Source organism: Rhea pennata, chromosome 25, assembly GCF_028389875.1.
Source record: "Rhea pennata isolate bPtePen1 chromosome 25, bPtePen1.pri, whole genome shotgun sequence".
NCBI lineage: Eukaryota > Metazoa > Chordata > Aves > Rheiformes > Rheidae > Rhea > Rhea pennata.
Window position 1 is genome coordinate 8,114,312 of NC_084687.1, and position 19,055 is coordinate 8,133,366.

General features: G+C 39.0%; 1 protein-coding gene across 4 annotated transcripts; it reads right to left on the bottom strand.

The window, feature by feature from the left end:
• Positions 1–818: 818 nt before the first annotated feature.
• SIKE1 (suppressor of IKBKE 1) lies at positions 819–5,302 on the bottom strand. 4 transcript variants are annotated; one of them, XM_062594937.1, is made up of 5 exons: positions 5,065–5,302; positions 4,881–4,986; positions 4,541–4,683; positions 2,646–2,759; positions 819–2,245 (listed from the first exon to the last, which is right to left on the bottom strand). In XM_062594937.1, exons 1-5 carry the CDS (start codon positions 5,221–5,223, stop codon positions 2,144–2,146), a joined length of 624 nt encoding a protein of 207 aa, XP_062450921.1. In that variant the 5' UTR covers positions 5,224–5,302; the 3' UTR covers positions 819–2,143. The 4 variants fall into 4 exon arrangements, with proteins under 4 accessions (XP_062450921.1, XP_062450918.1, XP_062450922.1 ...); XM_062594934.1 differs by having other exon boundaries at positions 4,881–5,302; XM_062594938.1 differs by having other exon boundaries at positions 2,185–2,266; positions 4,881–5,302.
• Positions 5,303–19,055: the final 13,753 nt, after the last annotated feature.

A 19,055-nucleotide genomic window follows, 5' to 3' on the forward strand; every position in this document is an offset into this window, starting at 1 on the left:
GGCGCGCACGCTCGCCCGAGGTCTGAGCGTCGCGTGCCCAACGGGCGCCGCGGCCCCGCCCCCGCCGCCGCGCGAGCGGAGCCGTTACTGCCGCCGCGCCGCGCGGGGCGGGACGTTACCGCCCCCACCCCTCCTCCGCGCCGTGAGGCGGCGCGGCAGCCGTACAATGGCTGTGCTCGTCCCCGCCGGCGGGCCGAGGGTGCCGCGCAGCCCTGCTCGTCGTGGCGGAAACAGGGCTAGAGGGAGGCACGGCGTCCAGCGCAGGAAGGGGCATTTCTGCCTCCTCTCATTCCCCAGCGAGATGCAGCGATATAGAGAGATGCTTTGTACTTGGATTTCAAGGACGGATGCAGTAGCATTTTCTACAGTGAAGTGTTCAACTTCAAGCATGAGTTGAGTAGGTTCTTCTGAAAATCCCCCCTAGAGTCACACTCAGCTGTTTACTGCCTATTTCCGTATTTGCAGATCAGAATAGAGGATTAGGAGATGAACACGTTTAAGCCGCCTCCTCCTCCCTTCTCGTGCTAATTAATAATGTATTCTATAGTCAACTGCTTCTCAGTTCTCTATTTTTAGGTTTGCGCAGCAACTAGCCTATCAGAAGAAACTGAATCTACGCTAGCATCATGAAGGTAAAATGCACTGGCACAGACAGCCCAGATGATGTTAACTGAAAAAAAATATCATGACCAAAAGTGTTTCATTTGAAAACATACATTCAAGGACTATGGTAAGATGGGGAGTGGATGACAAAGGCTGAGGCACAGGCAGAACAGACTGAATTATTGCTAAGATTCATAAAACTGAACACGAGAAAATACTGCCCATACTTATTTTTATTCCCTATTAAGAAATAATTTAAAGTAGAAAATGATTTTATATAAGGATATTCCTGTACAGAAAATCCTCATCTCTACCAGGCCATCTTTCTGGATGTTCCAAATGGTGGCAAAGAAATGTCTCGTAATTTTCTTTGTGTCTTAGGCACAAGACTTAGACCACCTTCTGCATCTATCAAAATTCTCACTTGGAAAAGAATGGCATAACAATTTAAACTAACACTGGGAATAAGAGACTTGCTGTTCTTGAAGGATTTTCCTTTGATCACTGGTAAGAAAGACTGAGACAAATATTTACATAAAGTCATTAAAATACAACAATATTGACAAATTCTTAGACACTGCAACACTAATTTAAATCAGTAAGAGATTTTACAATAACTATATAACATCTGTCACTAGACTTACCTGTGATATAACATTAAAAATATGTCTGTATGTTTGGTTTTGGTTTAATTTTTTGAGCCAGACCTGAGCTCACCCAGCCTGAAGCCCAAAGTAGGGGGCAGCCAAACAGCTTTGATCAGAAAGTGTTGTGTTCTCTGCAGGGCTTACTCTATTGGCTGGAGAGCAGTGCCTCAGATCAGAGCTATCTAATAACCACACACCTTGCAGCACAGGTAGAGCCGGGACAGGTCTACCCATTAACAAAAAAATCAAAACAAAAAAATTGAAGAAAAGAAAGAAAAGAACACTAGGCAGACAAGCCACACTGACATGTGGAGATGTGAAAAATGACTATTCATTCTGATCTTCCCCTCTAAATCAAGGAAAGTATACTCCTTATATGAATTACGAAGTGCATTATTGATTGTCTGCTATTCTTTTGATCTGCTTCCAGCAAGTTGTTTGTTTCCCAGTAAGCATGTTAACCCAGCCAAATTGTGTGTGTGCTTTCAGAGGAAAGTAAAATGTGCACCTGCCATTTACAATATAATTTTCAAATAATTTCTTATTGTTTCTATCAAATGAAATAATCTAAGTGCTGTCTGCACAGTTGGAATTCTCAACTAAAGCAGATTCAAAACCACGTTTATGAGAGAAAACAAACTATTGCAAAGGAATAGATCATCATAAACACTTCACTGTTAAGCATTTATACGCTGCAACTTCTAAGACTGAACAGCAACACAAGCCTTTGCCATCAAAGTGTTACTTTCAGAAAAAATGCAGAGAAAACAGGCCAATTTTTTTTAAGATAAAACAGACATACAAAGACAGACTTGAAAGAACAGAACACAAACCATCCTTCCTTGTAGGGTCGATTCCTGGATTTTTCAGAAGACAAGATTTGAGAAATAAGGTTATTCTGTGACCTGAGCTTCCCTGTCAGGCAGATCTTCTTTCCCCACCTCAACAGATTCTTTGCTGATTGACAAAAGTTCGTGGAGCTCTTTGTTTTCAAGCTGCAAAAATCAATATTTTTACTGAAAAACAAATGAGCTAGTTCATACTTAAAGGAATGTATGTAATATTTAATAGCAATACTCACTGCCAATTAAACACTGATATTGTAAAATTAGGAATAATGCAGCACTAGCAAGAAGGGACTTCTTATTAGGCTAGGGTTTTTATTATTTCTTATTATTAACAAATATCAATTAAAAGAAATAGATCATTTTTCTTATTTCCACTCCTCATTTTTGGATGTTATAAATCGTTGGCATATACAAACATAAAAACCCAACCATCTCTTTCTGATTCTCTCTTTTCTATTAGTGGAAAGCAAAAAAAAAAAGCATTTTAGGATAAGTCTAGAAAATGCAAAAAACTGTATCTAACCTCAGCAATCATACCACTTCTTACCTCCAACTGAGCTAGTTTCTCTTGAACTTTAAAGAACTGATCATCATCAACTTGAAGAGCTTTTCTCATCACCTCTCCCATCTCAAATATTCTGTCTATTTGACTTTCAATTTCCTGAAAGACATAAAAGCAATATATTCAATATGTTCAAGCAAAAGCGGTAGTATATTATTCCTGTAAATCTTTTTAAAAAATACATAGTTTTCCTGACTTTGGACTAGCTTTCTATTTTTAATTGTAATCTTCTCCTTCAAAACACTTGCAATACTTTCCAAAACATACATTATTTAAAGATGACAACGTGTACCTTTTCTTCAACTATCAACCTCAGAAACCCCCGAACCCCTGAAAAGTCCCAGCATCTAATGTAGCAATATTTCGTGTTTGAAAAGCATTCAAGTTCAAAATACAAATTCAGGGAGGAGCTTGTATATGCAAATACAAAATGTCAACAACTGGCAAGAAGGAAATAGTAAGAAGTGGATTTGGAAGACTTCTGAAACACCATTTTAGCATAACGTACAAATATAAAACTATCACAAGGCACTTTGGGGAAATATAAAGTAAATGTAATAGGGTAGATTCTCTTTTAAATGCATGTCACTAATTACTCTGTTCTGCCTTTGGAAAGTAAGTGCATTCATCTGAGCAGTGGACCCAGTTTTGAATCCTATTATTTGAAAAGATATAAACAAATTAAAGCATATAGGAGAGAGCAGGAAGAACAAGAAAGGCTTTAACAATTATTCTGGGAAGAAAGAAAGATGTTTTTTCTAAACAGAAAGACAGTTATAGTAAGAATGTAACTCTTCAAAAGATATTGAAGAGTGTTACTGTTCTCAATGTGGTAGCTACAACTGATTGAAGTACAAAAGATTTTTGCCAGATATTGAAATAATCTATATATATTCATTCCATCTTGGCGTTAGGGAATAGACTAGGTTCCTCCTGAGTCTTTTCAGCTGCAAGTTGCTGTGATATTACAATGAAGCAAAAGCAGTGCCAGAGAGCAATGTTAGAAATCTTGTTTAAGTGACAAATCCTGATAAACAGAGCAATTCCTGTAGCTAAGCACTAGAAGGAAAACATTTTTACATTACTGGAAAAAAATGTAACTTCTGAAGACCTGAGCTACACAAAACAAAGAAGCAATGTATTGTCACAGTATCAGTGCAAACAAATACTTAGGATGGTTCAAGTTCCAATTAAGAAACACAGAATAAGAGATCTGATTAGGTTGAACAAGCTTGCTGTTCTCTAATCACATAAAAACATGTATTTTAGTACAGTCTTAACTTTACATATAAGGGATAATCAGATTGCTAATGTTATTATATTTAGACACTTATATGTAAAACAGGCAGGAGTTATCAGGATGCACAGCTCAGAGAGCTGAAGTCACTGCACCTGATATGGACTAAGGCAGAGTTTTAGGCACATTTTTACACTGTTGCACCAAGTATCTGAATCATTTTAAAGTGATGATTTCTTAAGAATTTAACACATGGCAGCTTAGAGATATTTAGCAGATTCTTCTCTCTTTGTTATAAATGATTAACGAATAGTGACAATAAGACCACTGATACACATGCTTCTTATAAGGTGAAAATAAAGACATTAAGCTCTTTCCAAGGAATTTAACACCGAGTGCACATACAACAAACCTTCACTTGGTCCTTGAAAGGTTTACGCTCATCAGTGCCCCTGTAATAATTGTTGAAACCTGTACACTGTAATAGGAATGACGAGAAAAATACTACTAGAGAAAGAGGAGTTTCAGAAAATGTATTTTGGAGCAGCAGCATTCTGTGAGATGAGATGCAGGATATATAAAAATAAGCAAGAGGTAGAAAATACCTTCTTCTAGCCATTTTCCCACTCCATGCCCGCCTTACCAGACAATTAGCCTGATGAACTTTCAAGACTGGCTGTGCTTTTTCAGCTTTTCTCCCTTGCAATAGCTGCAGCATCTGCTTTCTGTATTTGCTCATGATGAGCTCTAAGGCATCCTGGTGTTCCTCCAGCGAGATCCACAACTCTGCAAAACGCAGTACGACACTGTCGCGAGCTACCAGCGATTCTCCCGGACCACAGGTGCCTGGAGGCCTTGCCCGCTCCCCCGCTCTCAGCGGCGCGGCCCGGGCCCGCGGCTGTCGGGCCCCCCGGCTGCCAAGCCCAGCTCCCCGCCGCCCCGCCTGGTGCCGGGCGCGGCGGCCAAGCGGCGGGCCGGCTCACCTCTGTTCTCCCGCTGCAGGTCGCGGATCTGCGTGTTCTCCTGGGGCAGCAACACGTGCGGCCGCAGACGGGGCGCGCCGGCCCGCTCCGCCGCGCTGCCCGGGCCCTGCCGAGACGGCGCTGTCAGGCGCGGCCCGCCGCGGCCCGGCCCCGCCGCGGCCCGGCCCGGCCCCGCCGCGCTCACCTTCTCGGCCGGCGCCGCGCCCGCCTCCCGCATGGCGGCCACGCGGCGGTGTAGCACGGCGGACTGGTCGATGAGCGACTCGGCCGCGGTGTCGTGTTCCTTCAGCCGCTCCAGCAGCGTCCGCGCGTCCGCCAGGACCTTCTCGATGGTGCAGGCCATGGCGAGCGCCGCGGCAGCCCCCGCTCACCCCCGCCGCGGCCCCATGCCCGGCAGGCGGCGGCGCCGATGCGCGGCGGCTCCCGGCAGGCGGCGGCGGCGGCCAGCCCGGGCGGCGGCTCCGGCGGCGCTTGCCAGGCACATGCGCAGGCGCAGCGCGGAGCCGCCGCGCCTCGGCGCCGAGGGGGCGCCGCCGCGCCGCGCCGCCCGCCGGCGGGACCGAGCTGCCGACGGCGATGCCAGCCGTCGCTCTTTAACCGAATAGCTGCGAAACGAAAACCCAGCACCCTTTCTTACTCTGAGAGACCAAACTCTCCGCGGAAATCGCATTAAAAAGTAAATCGAAATCACACGAATGTCTTCAGCTTTCTATACACAAACGCACAGTAGAAAGGTTATACTGGGCGTTTTCTCCCCGCCGGCTCTCTAACATACGAACAGTTTCCAGGGTTCCTGTTTTCAACCACGACGACTAAAAGTATTCCACGACACTGCTCTGAAAAAGGGGAGAATCCAGGTGGAAAGCCCCAGGTTCAGGCGCCGTGCAAAACAAATGCTGCTCTGGGCAGTCTGTACAGGAGGGCACACATCCTTGACCCGAGGGAGTTCTGGTTATCTATTTAAATACCCCATTAAACAGTGTGTGATAAATTCCCGGCTGAGATCTGTTGAGCTGTCATCTTATCTAATACTCTTGTTTGTCCCTTTTAACAGTAAACATCCTCTACTCAAGTTAAAATAACAGAAGCTCTGTAATGCTGACTCGGTTCTTTGTTATTTATTTGCTAACTAAAGCTACTGTTGGTGATCTGTGATGTCCTTGATGCTTAGCTCAACTTTGTGTCATAGTGCTTTTTTATTATTACCAACTCTATTAATATTTTCAAAAATAATTTTTTAGCAGCGGGACTCCATTTGACTTGAGTGATCTTTCCAATTTAAATACCCTTTGAGACAAACACACAAGAAAATTTTAGGATGTTTTATCGGATAAAAGTTTCTTTGTGATTGGAAAGAAAAACCAGCCTACGCAGCCTATGCAGTGCAGAAGAGATGAATAATTAACAAAAATTTCAAGACATTCATACAATCTAAGAGGGAATACATTAAGTAAATACATTTGGTCTATGCAATCAGAAACAAATTAATTAGTAGAGTATAAGAGATACATTTTGCAAATATGGGAAATGCTACTTTGTAGTAACTTGTATGGAACTAAAAGACTAGTCCACATTTTATATCCTGTTTTTCTGTTACCATCTAGTCCTTCCTTATTTTTCTTCCCATGCAAGAATACTAAAAAGTTAAGACTATTTTCATTACCACAGTTCCTTTTTCATAATGGCTGACTTTCAAACATTTGGAAAACTGATAAATACTATTGCCTTTACAATTCTAGTTATGGAACAAATGGGCAAAAGATTCGTTGTCCTGTCCTGCATTAGACGTGACATCCCTATGTTGTAGCCAAAGCTTGTTCCCCCTATTCCCCTTTCTGTCCCCACTGTTCCTCCCCCCCCCAACCATCCCTACCTGTGAGGTTCAGCTCCTATTGCCAGTGAGCTCTGGCTATACTCTCTCTGCTCCATGCCTGCATTTAAAGTCCCTCTCTCTCCTCTGCCAAGTACATCACTTTCTGCAGAGCCTGGGAGCAGCTGTACAGGAGGAGGCCTAATATAGCTAGATAGAATGATGTATGTGTACCAGTTCAGTATCTTCCTGCCTTTCCACTTACTGAAGTTAAGGAGGTTCTGTGAACTCACATATGCAGTCCCTGAGGTTCAGAGCAGCTCATTTCTACAACAGGGAGGCATTCAATGAACCTTATCCTAAATACATTGCACGCAACTATTCAGAAGTGCAGCACCAGACATTCCAGTTCACATCCACTAGAAATCAGCTACAGGAACAACCTATCTTGTTCAGCATGAAGGATCAATACAACTCTGCACTTGGAGTGCATATCTGAATGGGCAAATGTTCCTTACATTTATACTTTTCTTCAGGTAGTTTTTGTTGGGATTTAATACTCACTTTTCCCTGGCTTTAGCGATGGATGATACCCAAAGCTTTCCACTGCTCTCCACTGCCAAGTGGAGACAAGAAAGGAGAGACAAAACAGTCATTACTGCTGTATCAGACTTCCATGGCAGAGTCAGGTCAATCCCTCTGAGGATTCTGACTGCTTGAAATAAAATTGCAGAATGAGAAGAAGACAGAGCTTGCTATACTAACACCACACAGCAGTTAGTCTGTGTTGTCACTCAAGAACTGGGCTCATTCCCTCTCCAGCAGATCTTTTGACATAAAATCATTTGTTCAACTTCCAAAGGACAGTAGAATGAACTAGCGTGGCGCCAGGGCACAGATCAGATCCCAGTAGGACAAAGCTCCTTGATTTAAATGCTAGGAATGTTTTTCACCAAAACGTCTAGTACGTAGCAACAGAGCTTAAACAAATCAACAGATGAGCATTTTCTGTGCAGTGGTGTCTTTTAATTCCTTTGGCTTCTTATCACATCAGCTCTGTATAAACTGAACAGAATGTATAAATTTGGCCTCTCAAACTTTTTAGTGTTTAACTTCAATTCGATTAAACACTTATGTATGTGTACAAAGTGAAAAATGAGGTTATAAGAGGTTAATGCTTTAATGCTTTTAATAACTATTAACCACATGGCTGTATTTTGTCAGACAGAACATGGTTTTGTTCTATCAGGGAAAGCATATGCTAGATAGAAGCATATTGGTGCTCTCCAAAACAGCAAAGCTGGTACAGAACAAAAAACTTTGGAAAAGGCCACCTTGGAAAAATCATAAGCAGTATTTCTCTGATGGAATTTCTGAGCAGAATTTCTGAGTATAAGCTCAGAAATGAACTAAATGAACCTAGATCAGAGGAGGAAAATCAAAAAGGAAAGATTCGTGGCAGATCAAAAGTACAGAAGGACTGACAAAGAACTGGTAACAGTTTCTCAGTGTATGTGAAAAAGGAGGGAGTGGCAGTCATGCAGAATCCTAGGCACAAGCTATTATCTGTAGATTTAAGAGGAGTTCAGGGACTGTTGCTGTGGATGTTAAGACCATGTGTACCAGGTAATGCTCTGTACTTATCCAGAAACTGACAGTGGAGTAAATGATGGTTAAAAATGTACACAGGAAGTAACCTGTAGAAACATCTGTGACAAAGATTGAGGGGCACATAAATGTTCGAAGTAGATAAAGCAAAATAGGACTATTTTCTAAGATTATCTTGAGTTTGGGGTAAAACCACATAAATCATCGATGTGGTCACTGATGTGTCAGCACAGTTTGAAAAACTTTGGCTCAGAGTCTCTGATAGCACAAGTCTCTCACAATATTACTGCAGAGACCGGCTTTTGTAAAGCTGAAAGACATTCCTAATTTCCACTAGAAGTCCTTCCTTGACAAACTTGGTATCTAACAGCCAAATATTTCAGTACCTACAGTTTGTTTAAAAAACAAAGCAGATGTCTTTCTCTCACACCCTTCCCCAAACTGTTGGATTGTTTGCTTTTACAATTAAAGCGATGAGTTTTACACAATTATCAACTACTGTCACAATTTAACGAGTATTGCCTTCTACAAAACCTGGACTACAGAGCTTTGCAGACCACAAGGCCAAGTGAATCTTCTTGTACTTCCAAGCCTATACTTCAATGCAGACTACTGCTGCATAAAAACCAGAAATTCTGTGATAAAAGTTCTTACTAAGAAATTCAGTCTCACTGTTCATCTTAATTATCCTGCTTTGACAAAACTGGAAGAGTTGCCCATTGCACCACAGCATTTACATTAATGAGTCTAATATTCTTTTTACTATAAAAACAAATGCCCATAAGATGGGATCTAGGCTAGAAGAAGTATTATAATTGCTAAATGGATATATCCAGCTATTTTAGTCTCTCAGCAGCAACACTCCACTGCTGACAAAATGCTGACTGAGAGATTCCATAATAATTATAATTATTAATATAGAATGTCAAGACATTCTGCTTTATGAAAATTAGGTCCATGATTTGGCTTTCCTTCCATGTACTTACAAAAAAAGCATGGTGATTTAAGAATCTCTGTGCTTGAAGATACATTAAAAGTGTTCTCTATTAACCATCAATTCCAACATCATTGAAGTGGAGTTTAATCAAGCTTTGGTTACACCTTCTTCATTTTACTCCACACATCTTGCCAAATACTGATGCACTGCAGCATTTCATTGACAAATCTTGGTCTCTCTGCCAAGAGAAAACAAATGAATTTGGTGTGGGGTGCTGAAAGGTAGAGAAGGAAAGATAGCCTTTCATTCTATTGGTATTTAATTGAATAGGAACTAATAAACCCATCTATCTTAGGATGGTAGGCCTGCCCTGCATACCAAGCATAAGAGGACGTACAGAAGGAAGGAGACCATTTTGCAGGCTGACTTTGATTCTCAAAGGAGTTAAAGACAGTTCAATTTCTGCATTAAAATTTCACAAGTGTTTAGCTCTCTTCAAGATTTGTGAAAAACCTGGAAGCAAATACATAGCAAACTAAGCAGTAAGTTAAGATTAAGAAAACAGTCAGTGTTAAAAAGTTCAAAATTGCTTTTCTCTCAGGTCTGACATATTCTCCCACTTTTTCATCACATGAAACTATTTAGGAACTTAATTAGAATTTTTATCTTCTACCAAGTTATTTCTTTACTAGTTTTACTGTGAAGGTTTGTCTGATACATTTGATACAAAACAGAGGAGTCTTTGTATTATCTAATACTAAGCCACATGGATGAATACATGTTCTATAATGCTAAAAGAGGAGCTATTCACTGTATTTCATAGGGTTTTTTTACCCCTGCTTTGGGGGAAGAGTTGAATAACAGTGTATTTGAAATCTGGACAAGAAAGGTGTTGCCTGATGAAATTTCCCTGGCAAGGTTTAGTCTCATTCCTCTGCTGAAACACATAGCTTTGCTCTGTGAAGATTATTTCTTTTCAACTTTTGCAATTAACTGGACTGCTTTAAAAAATACATTTAGAGAAGTTAAGAGCTTTTGCAAAGCAGTGCTCAAAGGAAATGATGCACAAACCTTGTTGCCTGAAGCTACAAAAACAAGCACATGCTTAAAACCTATAGAAGCAGGAAAGCACAGGGTGAACTTGTATTACAAATAAAATCTCATGTTTTACGTTTTGTTATATCATTATTATGTTGGATCCGAAGCACTTCAGTCAGGCTGAGGCTGACCTACTACACTGACATTCTTAAATTAGAAGTGAAACCAGAAGCAGTGATCAATGTATTGCAGGAAAAAGAGGCAAATATTGACAACAAAACAAGCGTGTGTTTATCAAACACCTAGGTTCATTACATTTTAGATTCATAATATCATTAAACAAGTCACCTTTGACAAACAATCCCATGTCTCTTCTGTACACTGCAACCCTCTTCATAACTGATGCCTGTACAGAGGTCCGAGTTATTCCAGCAAAAGCTTTCTTTGCCTGTCCTAAAGTTTTGCATGCACAATGCTAGGGAATGTCTGCAATACAACAAAGGACAATTTCCTACTACAGTAGCTCCTGGCTCCAATATTATCTCTGAACACTGCATACATGCTCCAACAATTAAAACACAAATTAACATCCTATGCAAATTAAATCTTTCTCTTTGTTGAGAGCCAGAAGTACAAGATAACACCAACATCCAAAAAATGTCAGTCATGAAGCTTTGTGTTGATTATCTCCTAGAGCTGAGGTTCACCTTTGCCACACAGTGCCAGAACTACTGCACATTTTAAGATTAATAAATAAACCAGGAGAAAAACGATTAGAAAGCTTTCATGTTTTTCATGGGTCCCTCAAGAAACAGTAAACTTAAGCAGTTCTCAGAACACACAATTTTTGCTATGAATTAGTCCTTCACTGTATTTTATGTCTATTTCTCTAAAACTAAAAATATGTAAAGATGAAGTCTAAGCATTTTAGGACATAAGCTTTACTATTAATGCTCCATCTTCTCAATGCTGTTCAGAATAGTTTACTAACAGGAGAGCTGTAATCCTTTAATGAAGTAATCTATATTTGAACATAATCTTAAACTCATATATAACAACAATTACTGTAATTAGTAATTGTTTTCCATGGGCTCCCAACCACTCAGTATTTGACTCTTGCTTTAATCATTTAATGATTTACAGTAACGAGCTGGAACATCAGTATTTTGCACTGAAATGGCCAAAATAGTTGGCCAAGCATCATTGCCCTCATGTGACAGACCTCAGATGCTTTTGCAGAAAGTTAGCCAAAAGCAATAGACAATGCCATCACTTGTTTTTTATTTTTACTGAAAAACAACAACAAAGTGACCATAATGACTTGTAGTCAGAGTCCCAGTAGCTTTTGAAGGACTGTTAACTTTGCTGAGATTCTGCCCTTTGTTTAATTTGTGTTTGACAAGTGCTTTATAAATGAGCAGAAGAGGTGGTTTATGTTTCATTAATGAGGCTGATAGTGGTTAATTACTGAAGTTGTGTAAATAATCCAATACCAGATCAAGTAGAATGGGTCAGTTATGTAGAGAAGACCCAGCTGGAGTAGATAAGATTTCCTTTAACTATTCAAATACCAAACAAGTTACAGAGATCTAGAAACTGTAGTTCAGATGAAAAGAGAATTTTGCTGAGCTTGAAAATGAATTCTCTCAACACACATTGATCCAGGGAAGGTCTTTTTTTGATCTCCAGTTTATTAACTCCCTCGACAACTGCACAAAGGTAGACATTCAGTGTATATGAGACTGTAGAGGCCACAGTTTACACTGATGACAGAAATGAGGCTGCTAAAATAGTGTGACATAAGGCATTCAGGTAATACTCATGTCATCATCAGACGTGATTACTTGGTACAGAGAACATGCATCCCTTATCCTGCACCTCAGTGGCACTTCTAGATTTGGACTCATGACAGGCCCATGCTAATATTTTCAGCCCACCTCTGAATCACCTCCCCCCCCCCCTTTTTTTAACTCATCTCTAGCAAAGCATGCTTCAAGTATCTGCTAATTTACTTTGACTATTATAAAGACATTAAACATGCTGCTGATCAAACAGCTTATCAGTGTGTTACAAAATTGACATACACAAGGAAAAGTCACAGAAAACAGAGCTAAAAGACAGCTCAAAAGTCCCTTCTCCTTACAGATCAACTCTGGAAGAACAGTTCCAAAGCTCTCTAAGTTAGGCCAACCTAACCTATAAAACATCCAATTATGAAGATTACATAGGCAACTTATTCCAGTGTTATTTTTACCATTACAAATGCTTTCTCTATCTTCTAAGTCCTCCTTACTCCTAAATAAACTTTTTATTGCTTGTATTCTTTATAAGCACAGAAAATGTTTTATTTTCCTTCTCTTTTCAGCAGTTCTTTATGTGTTTGAAGAGTGCTCCCAGGTCTCCCATTTTTATTGTCAACCTCAGCTTCGATTAGGGGAATTGATCTGTTAAAATAATTTTAATGCATAAATTTAACATAGACCAATCCTCTGGTCTGAATCACTGACTGTGCAGAACAGTAATACCACGGCTATGAAGATAGCATATGGGTGGGAATAACAGGCCGTGGGCTTCTTAAAGTAGCACTGCACTTACATTCTACTGAAACTAAGATTTAGGCTCTTACATACTTGAGTCACTTTAGAAATTCAAATTACTCTGAATCCATTAGCTTCTGTAATGTTGAACAGAATCAGGATTAGATACCTTCTGAAAATGTAGGCTTCAAACTTAAGTCTCCCAAAGTCTGTAATATTTAAACATCCAAGTCCTGTAAGTACACTTGGATAGTTTATCAGTAAGCTGTTTTCTATCAGAAAAAGAATAAAAAAGTCACTATTATTTAAAACTAGGGATAACGTTTCACAAAATGCCCCCCCCCTTTTTTTTTTTTTTTTTAACATTCATGTGGAAGGTTTACTTAAAAGCTGGATGAAAAAGACCATGGTATTTGAGATAGGATTAAGCCTTTTTTTCCTAGCAGCATGTCTATCAGTTGTAAACTGTTCATTATTCTCATTAAAGGTTTTTAATTTGACATCTTAATAAGTTTAATTATGCATAATATTTGTCTTTCCAGTAAAAGCCACCTTATTAAGCAGTACAAGATCATTATCTTTGTTCCTACTACAAAAAACGTATGTTCCAACCCTTTGCCACCACATGTGACCAATCCAAAGATTTGAAAGTCCCCCAAAACCTGCAAGATGCTCAAATGTTTGAGAAACCATTTTTTTTCTTTTCTTGAAAGGCCAGACTCAATTTCACTTCCACAGACTCAGTCACAGATTCCTAAATGGTGCCAGACTATGTGGAAATAAGTAATGTGCTCTTATCTGGAGCCTAGGAAATAGTGATACATATTTCCTTTGAAGGACAATGTCAGCTTGCCGTGTATTCTGCCACAGATCTGTGAAAACCTGTAGTTCCCAAAAGTCTATTTCAAGTGACTCTGCAGTAAAGTAACCAACAAGAACTGAGTTTTTCCCTTTGCCATGTAACTCCTCTAAGTCTACAACAAAACAGTTTTACTGAGGTAATATCAAGAATTGCTCTTACACAGAAGAAAAGTGACTCTCATTCTGCAATGAAGACATCTGCCACCTTCTATGCATCACGTTAGGCAGCAAGTGTAATGACATGATGCTTAACTAAAAAATGCCTTCACCCAGAAGATCACATCTCATATCTAGGAAGCGATAAAAGCCTCAGGTTGGAATGATTAGTTTATAAGAAAATGTTCATAATGAAAGAACTTCTTAGTTTTCATAAAAATGAAATTTCACAAAATTAATGGCAACAAAAGTTCCTAACAAGTCACTCTCTATTCTGGAGGTACAGATTAATCCTGGGCATGCTGCATTAGCACAGGTATGTCAGAGTTAGAATACATTGAACAAGATAAATGTCTTGTGTTTGGAGATACTGGCCTAATCAAATGTTCCCAAATGCAGTTATGTACTGTAGATACATCAAACTAATACTACTGTGATATTTTCTCTGACCAGGCAATGAACATTATCTGTTAACACTCGGATATGCCGATGTTAAGCAATCTAAATGGGAGAGATTCTACCAAGAAAGCAAAATATTTAGTAATCGGACTGGGAGAACTCTGGGAAACAGTGACGTGAGGGTCCCCATGGCCTCTGTCCCTGATGACCCAGTTATTATTTGATTTATGTGGACTTGCAGCTGCCCTCGCTTCGACCCCAGAAAAGGCTGTGTGGGAAGTTCGTGTCTCAGAGCCTGTAGCATTGCTCTGCAGAGTGTCTGGAGCCTAGTGTATGCAAAGAAACTGATAAATAGGGAAAAGGCCCAGTTTGCTCCAGCTGGAGTCAGAGCTGGAATCACTGCTACATCCCAAAAGACTTGCTCCGGGAAGAAGAGACTCTCTCTGGAACTAGCGTAAGTATTTCATTCACTGTTCTGAATGCTTTGGGATTGCAAAATGTTATTCTAGCCACAAACTGATTTACCATGTGAAAATATCTGAGGCATTTTTTTTGGTTTGCTTTTAAAACTGTTGATTAAATTAAAATAGAAAACAGGCACTTCTAAATCAAGTATCCTAGCCACCAGGAATTTGTTCCAATATTACTGTAACTACATAAGCTGTTTGTGGTGCACAATTATTTTGGAGGATGAAAGGATGTAACTCTCTTTTCAGAAAGTAAGGTGAAAACATCAAATTTCAGCACCAGATAGTCCCATTTCATTCATATTTTATGAAAGGTTTTGAGATTGAAGAGCCCTGGATCACATTAAGGATGGGATTTACTACTAAGACTTACCTGCATCTGACATACAGAATAAAGTAAATAAATTTTAATTCAGTTATTTGCTTCCTTCCTCAAAGTACTAGGAAAACCGTAAATTACAAAGAACATCTAACCTTTTATTTCACAATATATCTAAATTATACCTTTAAAAAAAGCATTAAAAAATTAAAGTATGCTTTCCAGAAGAAAAAAAAGTACCATGTTTAACATTGTTAGAGAAACGTACAGCCTAGTGCCACTGCTTGTTCATTATGCTTGCTACAAGGCATGTTAAATAAATGTTGAAGACATTCAGCTTGAGTTCCTAACGCTCCCTTTAAACAAAAAAATTCCCAATAACACAACTGTCAAAGTATGTATGATAGCAGTTAAAGTACTGTCAATGAAGACATCTTAAGGGCCTCCCTGGAGAATCTTCAACAAGAAATATACTTTGCATTGTAATAAATTTGATAATACAAGTTGATGATATTTTACTTAATGATACAGTATTTTATGGCAATAAAATTATAAAGATCAACTTATGCCCTAAATAACAATAAACAGATTCACCATATGTTTTTTAGTCTGAACATACACATTCTGTTAAATGATTAGCTGTTCTGTGGTCACATCTTACTTTCATCAATTACCTTTTTTTATGGTTTTCACCTCTGACGAATTGAAAAGTCTTTCCATTAGGACTAATAACTGAATATTGCTGAATTTCTGTATTGGATGGATAACCAAATCCCTGAATGAACGCATATTTCACTTTATATTGAATGTTATTTTTTGAGTAGACTGATCATTGACAATACTAAACCTGTAAAAGAGCAACTTTGTCAAAAGTGCTTCAGCAACTTAGACTCTAAGTCACATCTTCCTCTGGAGGGAAAAAAAATAAAAACAAGAAGATTCTCTCAGGTTGTAGAACTTTTAAAATAAAAAGTTCTCCAAATGACTGAGATTTCACATGTGAACATATCCAGCAGGTATAGCTCCTCAGAAGTAACTGGGAAGAAGGGAAAGCAGGATACAGTATGTATGTTTATGTAGATGAAATTTACCCCCAAGTCAGTTTGCCTCACAAAGGACTAAGAGTTTCATCCTAACTGTGTTAATTCTTGTGATTCAACAAAACAGATTTCAGCCTCTTTTGTTTTCAATTATTCCCACTTTTTAGGCTAAAGATCTTTATGCATCATCTCTGGGAATACATTACTTTTCTGTGTGCATGTGCTTTAGGGAAAAAAAAAAAAGTACAGCTATATTTTAAGTACTCAGAAAGGAGAAAAATGGATATAAAATATTATGGTTTCAGAATGGCATGGCTCTCATCGACCAAAACATCCAAACTTCTTCCCCCAGTGCGATTTAAAATTTGTCTAAGTTGTTGTTTTGAAAATTATATATTGGACATGTATGCTGCATTCTGTCAAGGATTCCACCAAGTTCAGAGTCTGCAGCTAAGCTTACGTGCGTGTAGAATTTACTTCGCTGCATGGCAAAGGGTTAATGAATGTATGTGTGGCCTGAAGAAGTGTCCCTGAAGTCATGGTTCACTGCCAGTGAGGTGTGAGAGATTAGGGATGGCTAGTGAACTCTTGGGAGATCAGTGTATAGAGCATCACAAAAGTTCATCGACTCCTAAAATCTGGAGGAGGCTTCTGTCCTGCTGATTGACTCAAATACAAGAACAGAATATTTCAAAGAGGCACAGATTGTAACACGATTGCTACAGTCAATCTTACAAATCACAAAACTTTCCTGTCCTAGAGAATTAAGTTCCTTCCTTAGATTATTATGCCATTTTCCATAATTTTGTTTTAAAAAGCCCAATGCAAATTTATATCAGAACAATTCTCAGATGTTAGGAAATGCAACTATTAACATTTACGAACAGGTATGCTGATCATTAAATTTCATTTCAAGATAGTATAGCATTCCTCAGATAAACATGGGATTTGATATTAATACTGTCATGGTATTCTCTTAATTGAAGAGTTTCAATTTGCAAAGTCCCATTCTCAGCTGGAAATTCTGGAGTTAAATCGGTAACTTTTATTAGCATAAGAATCAGTAAGAAGGGCCAAATCCTCATATCCATTCTCATACAATCATATAAGTAGTAAAAAACTTTGCCTAATTAAAGTCTGACTCAGAGCTTCACGATGTCTAACAAACTACAACACCTTCCATTTGGCAGCATACGCTTCATACTCCCAATTTACATGTGAGGTAGACTGGATCAATGTAATTTTATTTTCTAATTTTTAACTTTATTTTATATTCTAATCTTTTTGATTATTATTATTTGAAGAAACCACTGGAATCCAGAAACACATTTCTTTAGCAAATACACATTTTTGATGGAAAAAAAATGCACTTTGCCCAGACCAAATTGATCTGGCTGATAAGGACCTCATGATTCAGTGAGTCATTTATGTTTCAACCAAATATTTACTAGCAGAGCCCTTTTAACATAAAAGCAGCATACCAGTCTCACTGCATCTTTTCACCTTCTGCTGGCAACATGAAGAGAAAGTGTTCAGCTCCAAAGATATGTTCAATCTGGGGGGAAGGACATGTATATCTCAAGATATGACTTCAATTCAAACTCCCTGAAATGACACATTCATTTTTTTGACTATAATAGTTAGGCACAGATATCACACAAAGCCTAATATGTGAGTCTTTCAAAGATATTTAAATCCTGTATGTTAATTCTGCAAGAGGCATATACATATAGCCCTGTGATACACATAAGACATGGACTTGCTGTTTCTTCCAAATATTTACTTGCCTTCTTCGTCTTTCTTGTCCTTCCTATCTGCTAAAGGAAAGCCCATGCATGGTCCACTGGCAAAGTGTCTTGGCAGAGTGTTTACCCTGCAGGCATCAGATACAACATAACCAGTGAGGCTCTCAGCCACATTCCACAATGCAGAGGAAAAAGAAAGGCCAAGAAAAGCACTTCCTACTTAACACTCTAGTGGCTATTCCAACATCACTCAACTGCCGAAGTTATACTAGAGCTTGCCTGTACATACATATATATACACTCAAAACCAGCCCACATAATTCTTCATATAGCTATTATTTTTTTCTTTTTTTAAACCCCTCTTTTCAGAATTTTTAGAATACCCTTTTTTAGAACCTGTCTACAAAGGAAAGTTACTGAACAATAAGATAGTCTTGAAATCAAAGCGCAATAGCTATTCAGCTCCAACTGTGTCACTGAAAGCTCTCAGTACACTGTTATAGTGAATGTAGGGCTAACTATATATAGATAGTCAAAGCATCCAAACAGGTGCCTAGGTTCCTTCAAAAAAATCAAGGAACAGAGAAAAGCAACTCCAGAAGGCGATACATCCTACAAGAAACTTGATTTTTTGATCCTTCAGAAGAAACTCAAATCTTGAAGGAATATGGGCTTTTAAATGTGGAACCTAACCTAAATTAGACAGTGCTTAAGTGGGGCAAAGCCAGGTCTTAATGCATAAAAGAGCATTTACATGGGGGAGGAAGAGTCATGCTGGCTTTTCCAGGCCATTTCCCTATCAATCTTTGTGAAAAAACAGCAAGTCCACAAATTTCACGTTTCCGCAGATGCCCTACCTCATTCTGCAACCAAGTTTTTTCTATCCAGGGAAGCTTCTTTTAACTACTTCCTGGTGAGAGTTCATCAATGGTTACGCTGATTTCCCCAAATTGTTCTGTGTAAAATCAGTAGCTGAAGAGTTCCAAATACACAAAATGTATACATCTTGAAGATGTATACACTGACTCTATACCTAATCCTTAGTATAATCAACATTTTGCAAACTCATTTAAAGTATTGTGTCACTTAACACTCATCCCCGATTTTCTTACGATATGCAAATGGTTTAATATCTTGGAATTTCCTGTTTTCAGCTCCTTAGCTAATCATACCCAGTCATTCTTTCTCAAGTGATGTTTCTCTTACACTTCCTTTTCTCTAGGTTTCCTTCTTAAAAGTCTATCGTATACCAAAGTGA

What these genes read in the sequence shown, in the direction of transcription:
- SIKE1 (XM_062594934.1), bottom strand. Translation starts at nt 5,223, where the DNA reads ATGGCCTGCACCATCGAGAAGGTCCTGGCGGACGCGCGGACGCTGCTG. An exon ending in CCTGCAGCGGGAGAACAGAG is followed by an intron (nt 4,684 to 4,880) that starts GTGAGCCGGCCC and finishes TGCGTTTTGCAG; the next exon opens with AGTTGTGGATCTCGCTGGAG. An exon ending in AGAAACTAGCTCAGTTGGAG is followed by an intron (nt 2,246 to 2,645) that starts GTAAGAAGTGGT and finishes TGATTTTTGCAG; the next exon opens with CTTGAAAACAAAGAGCTCCA.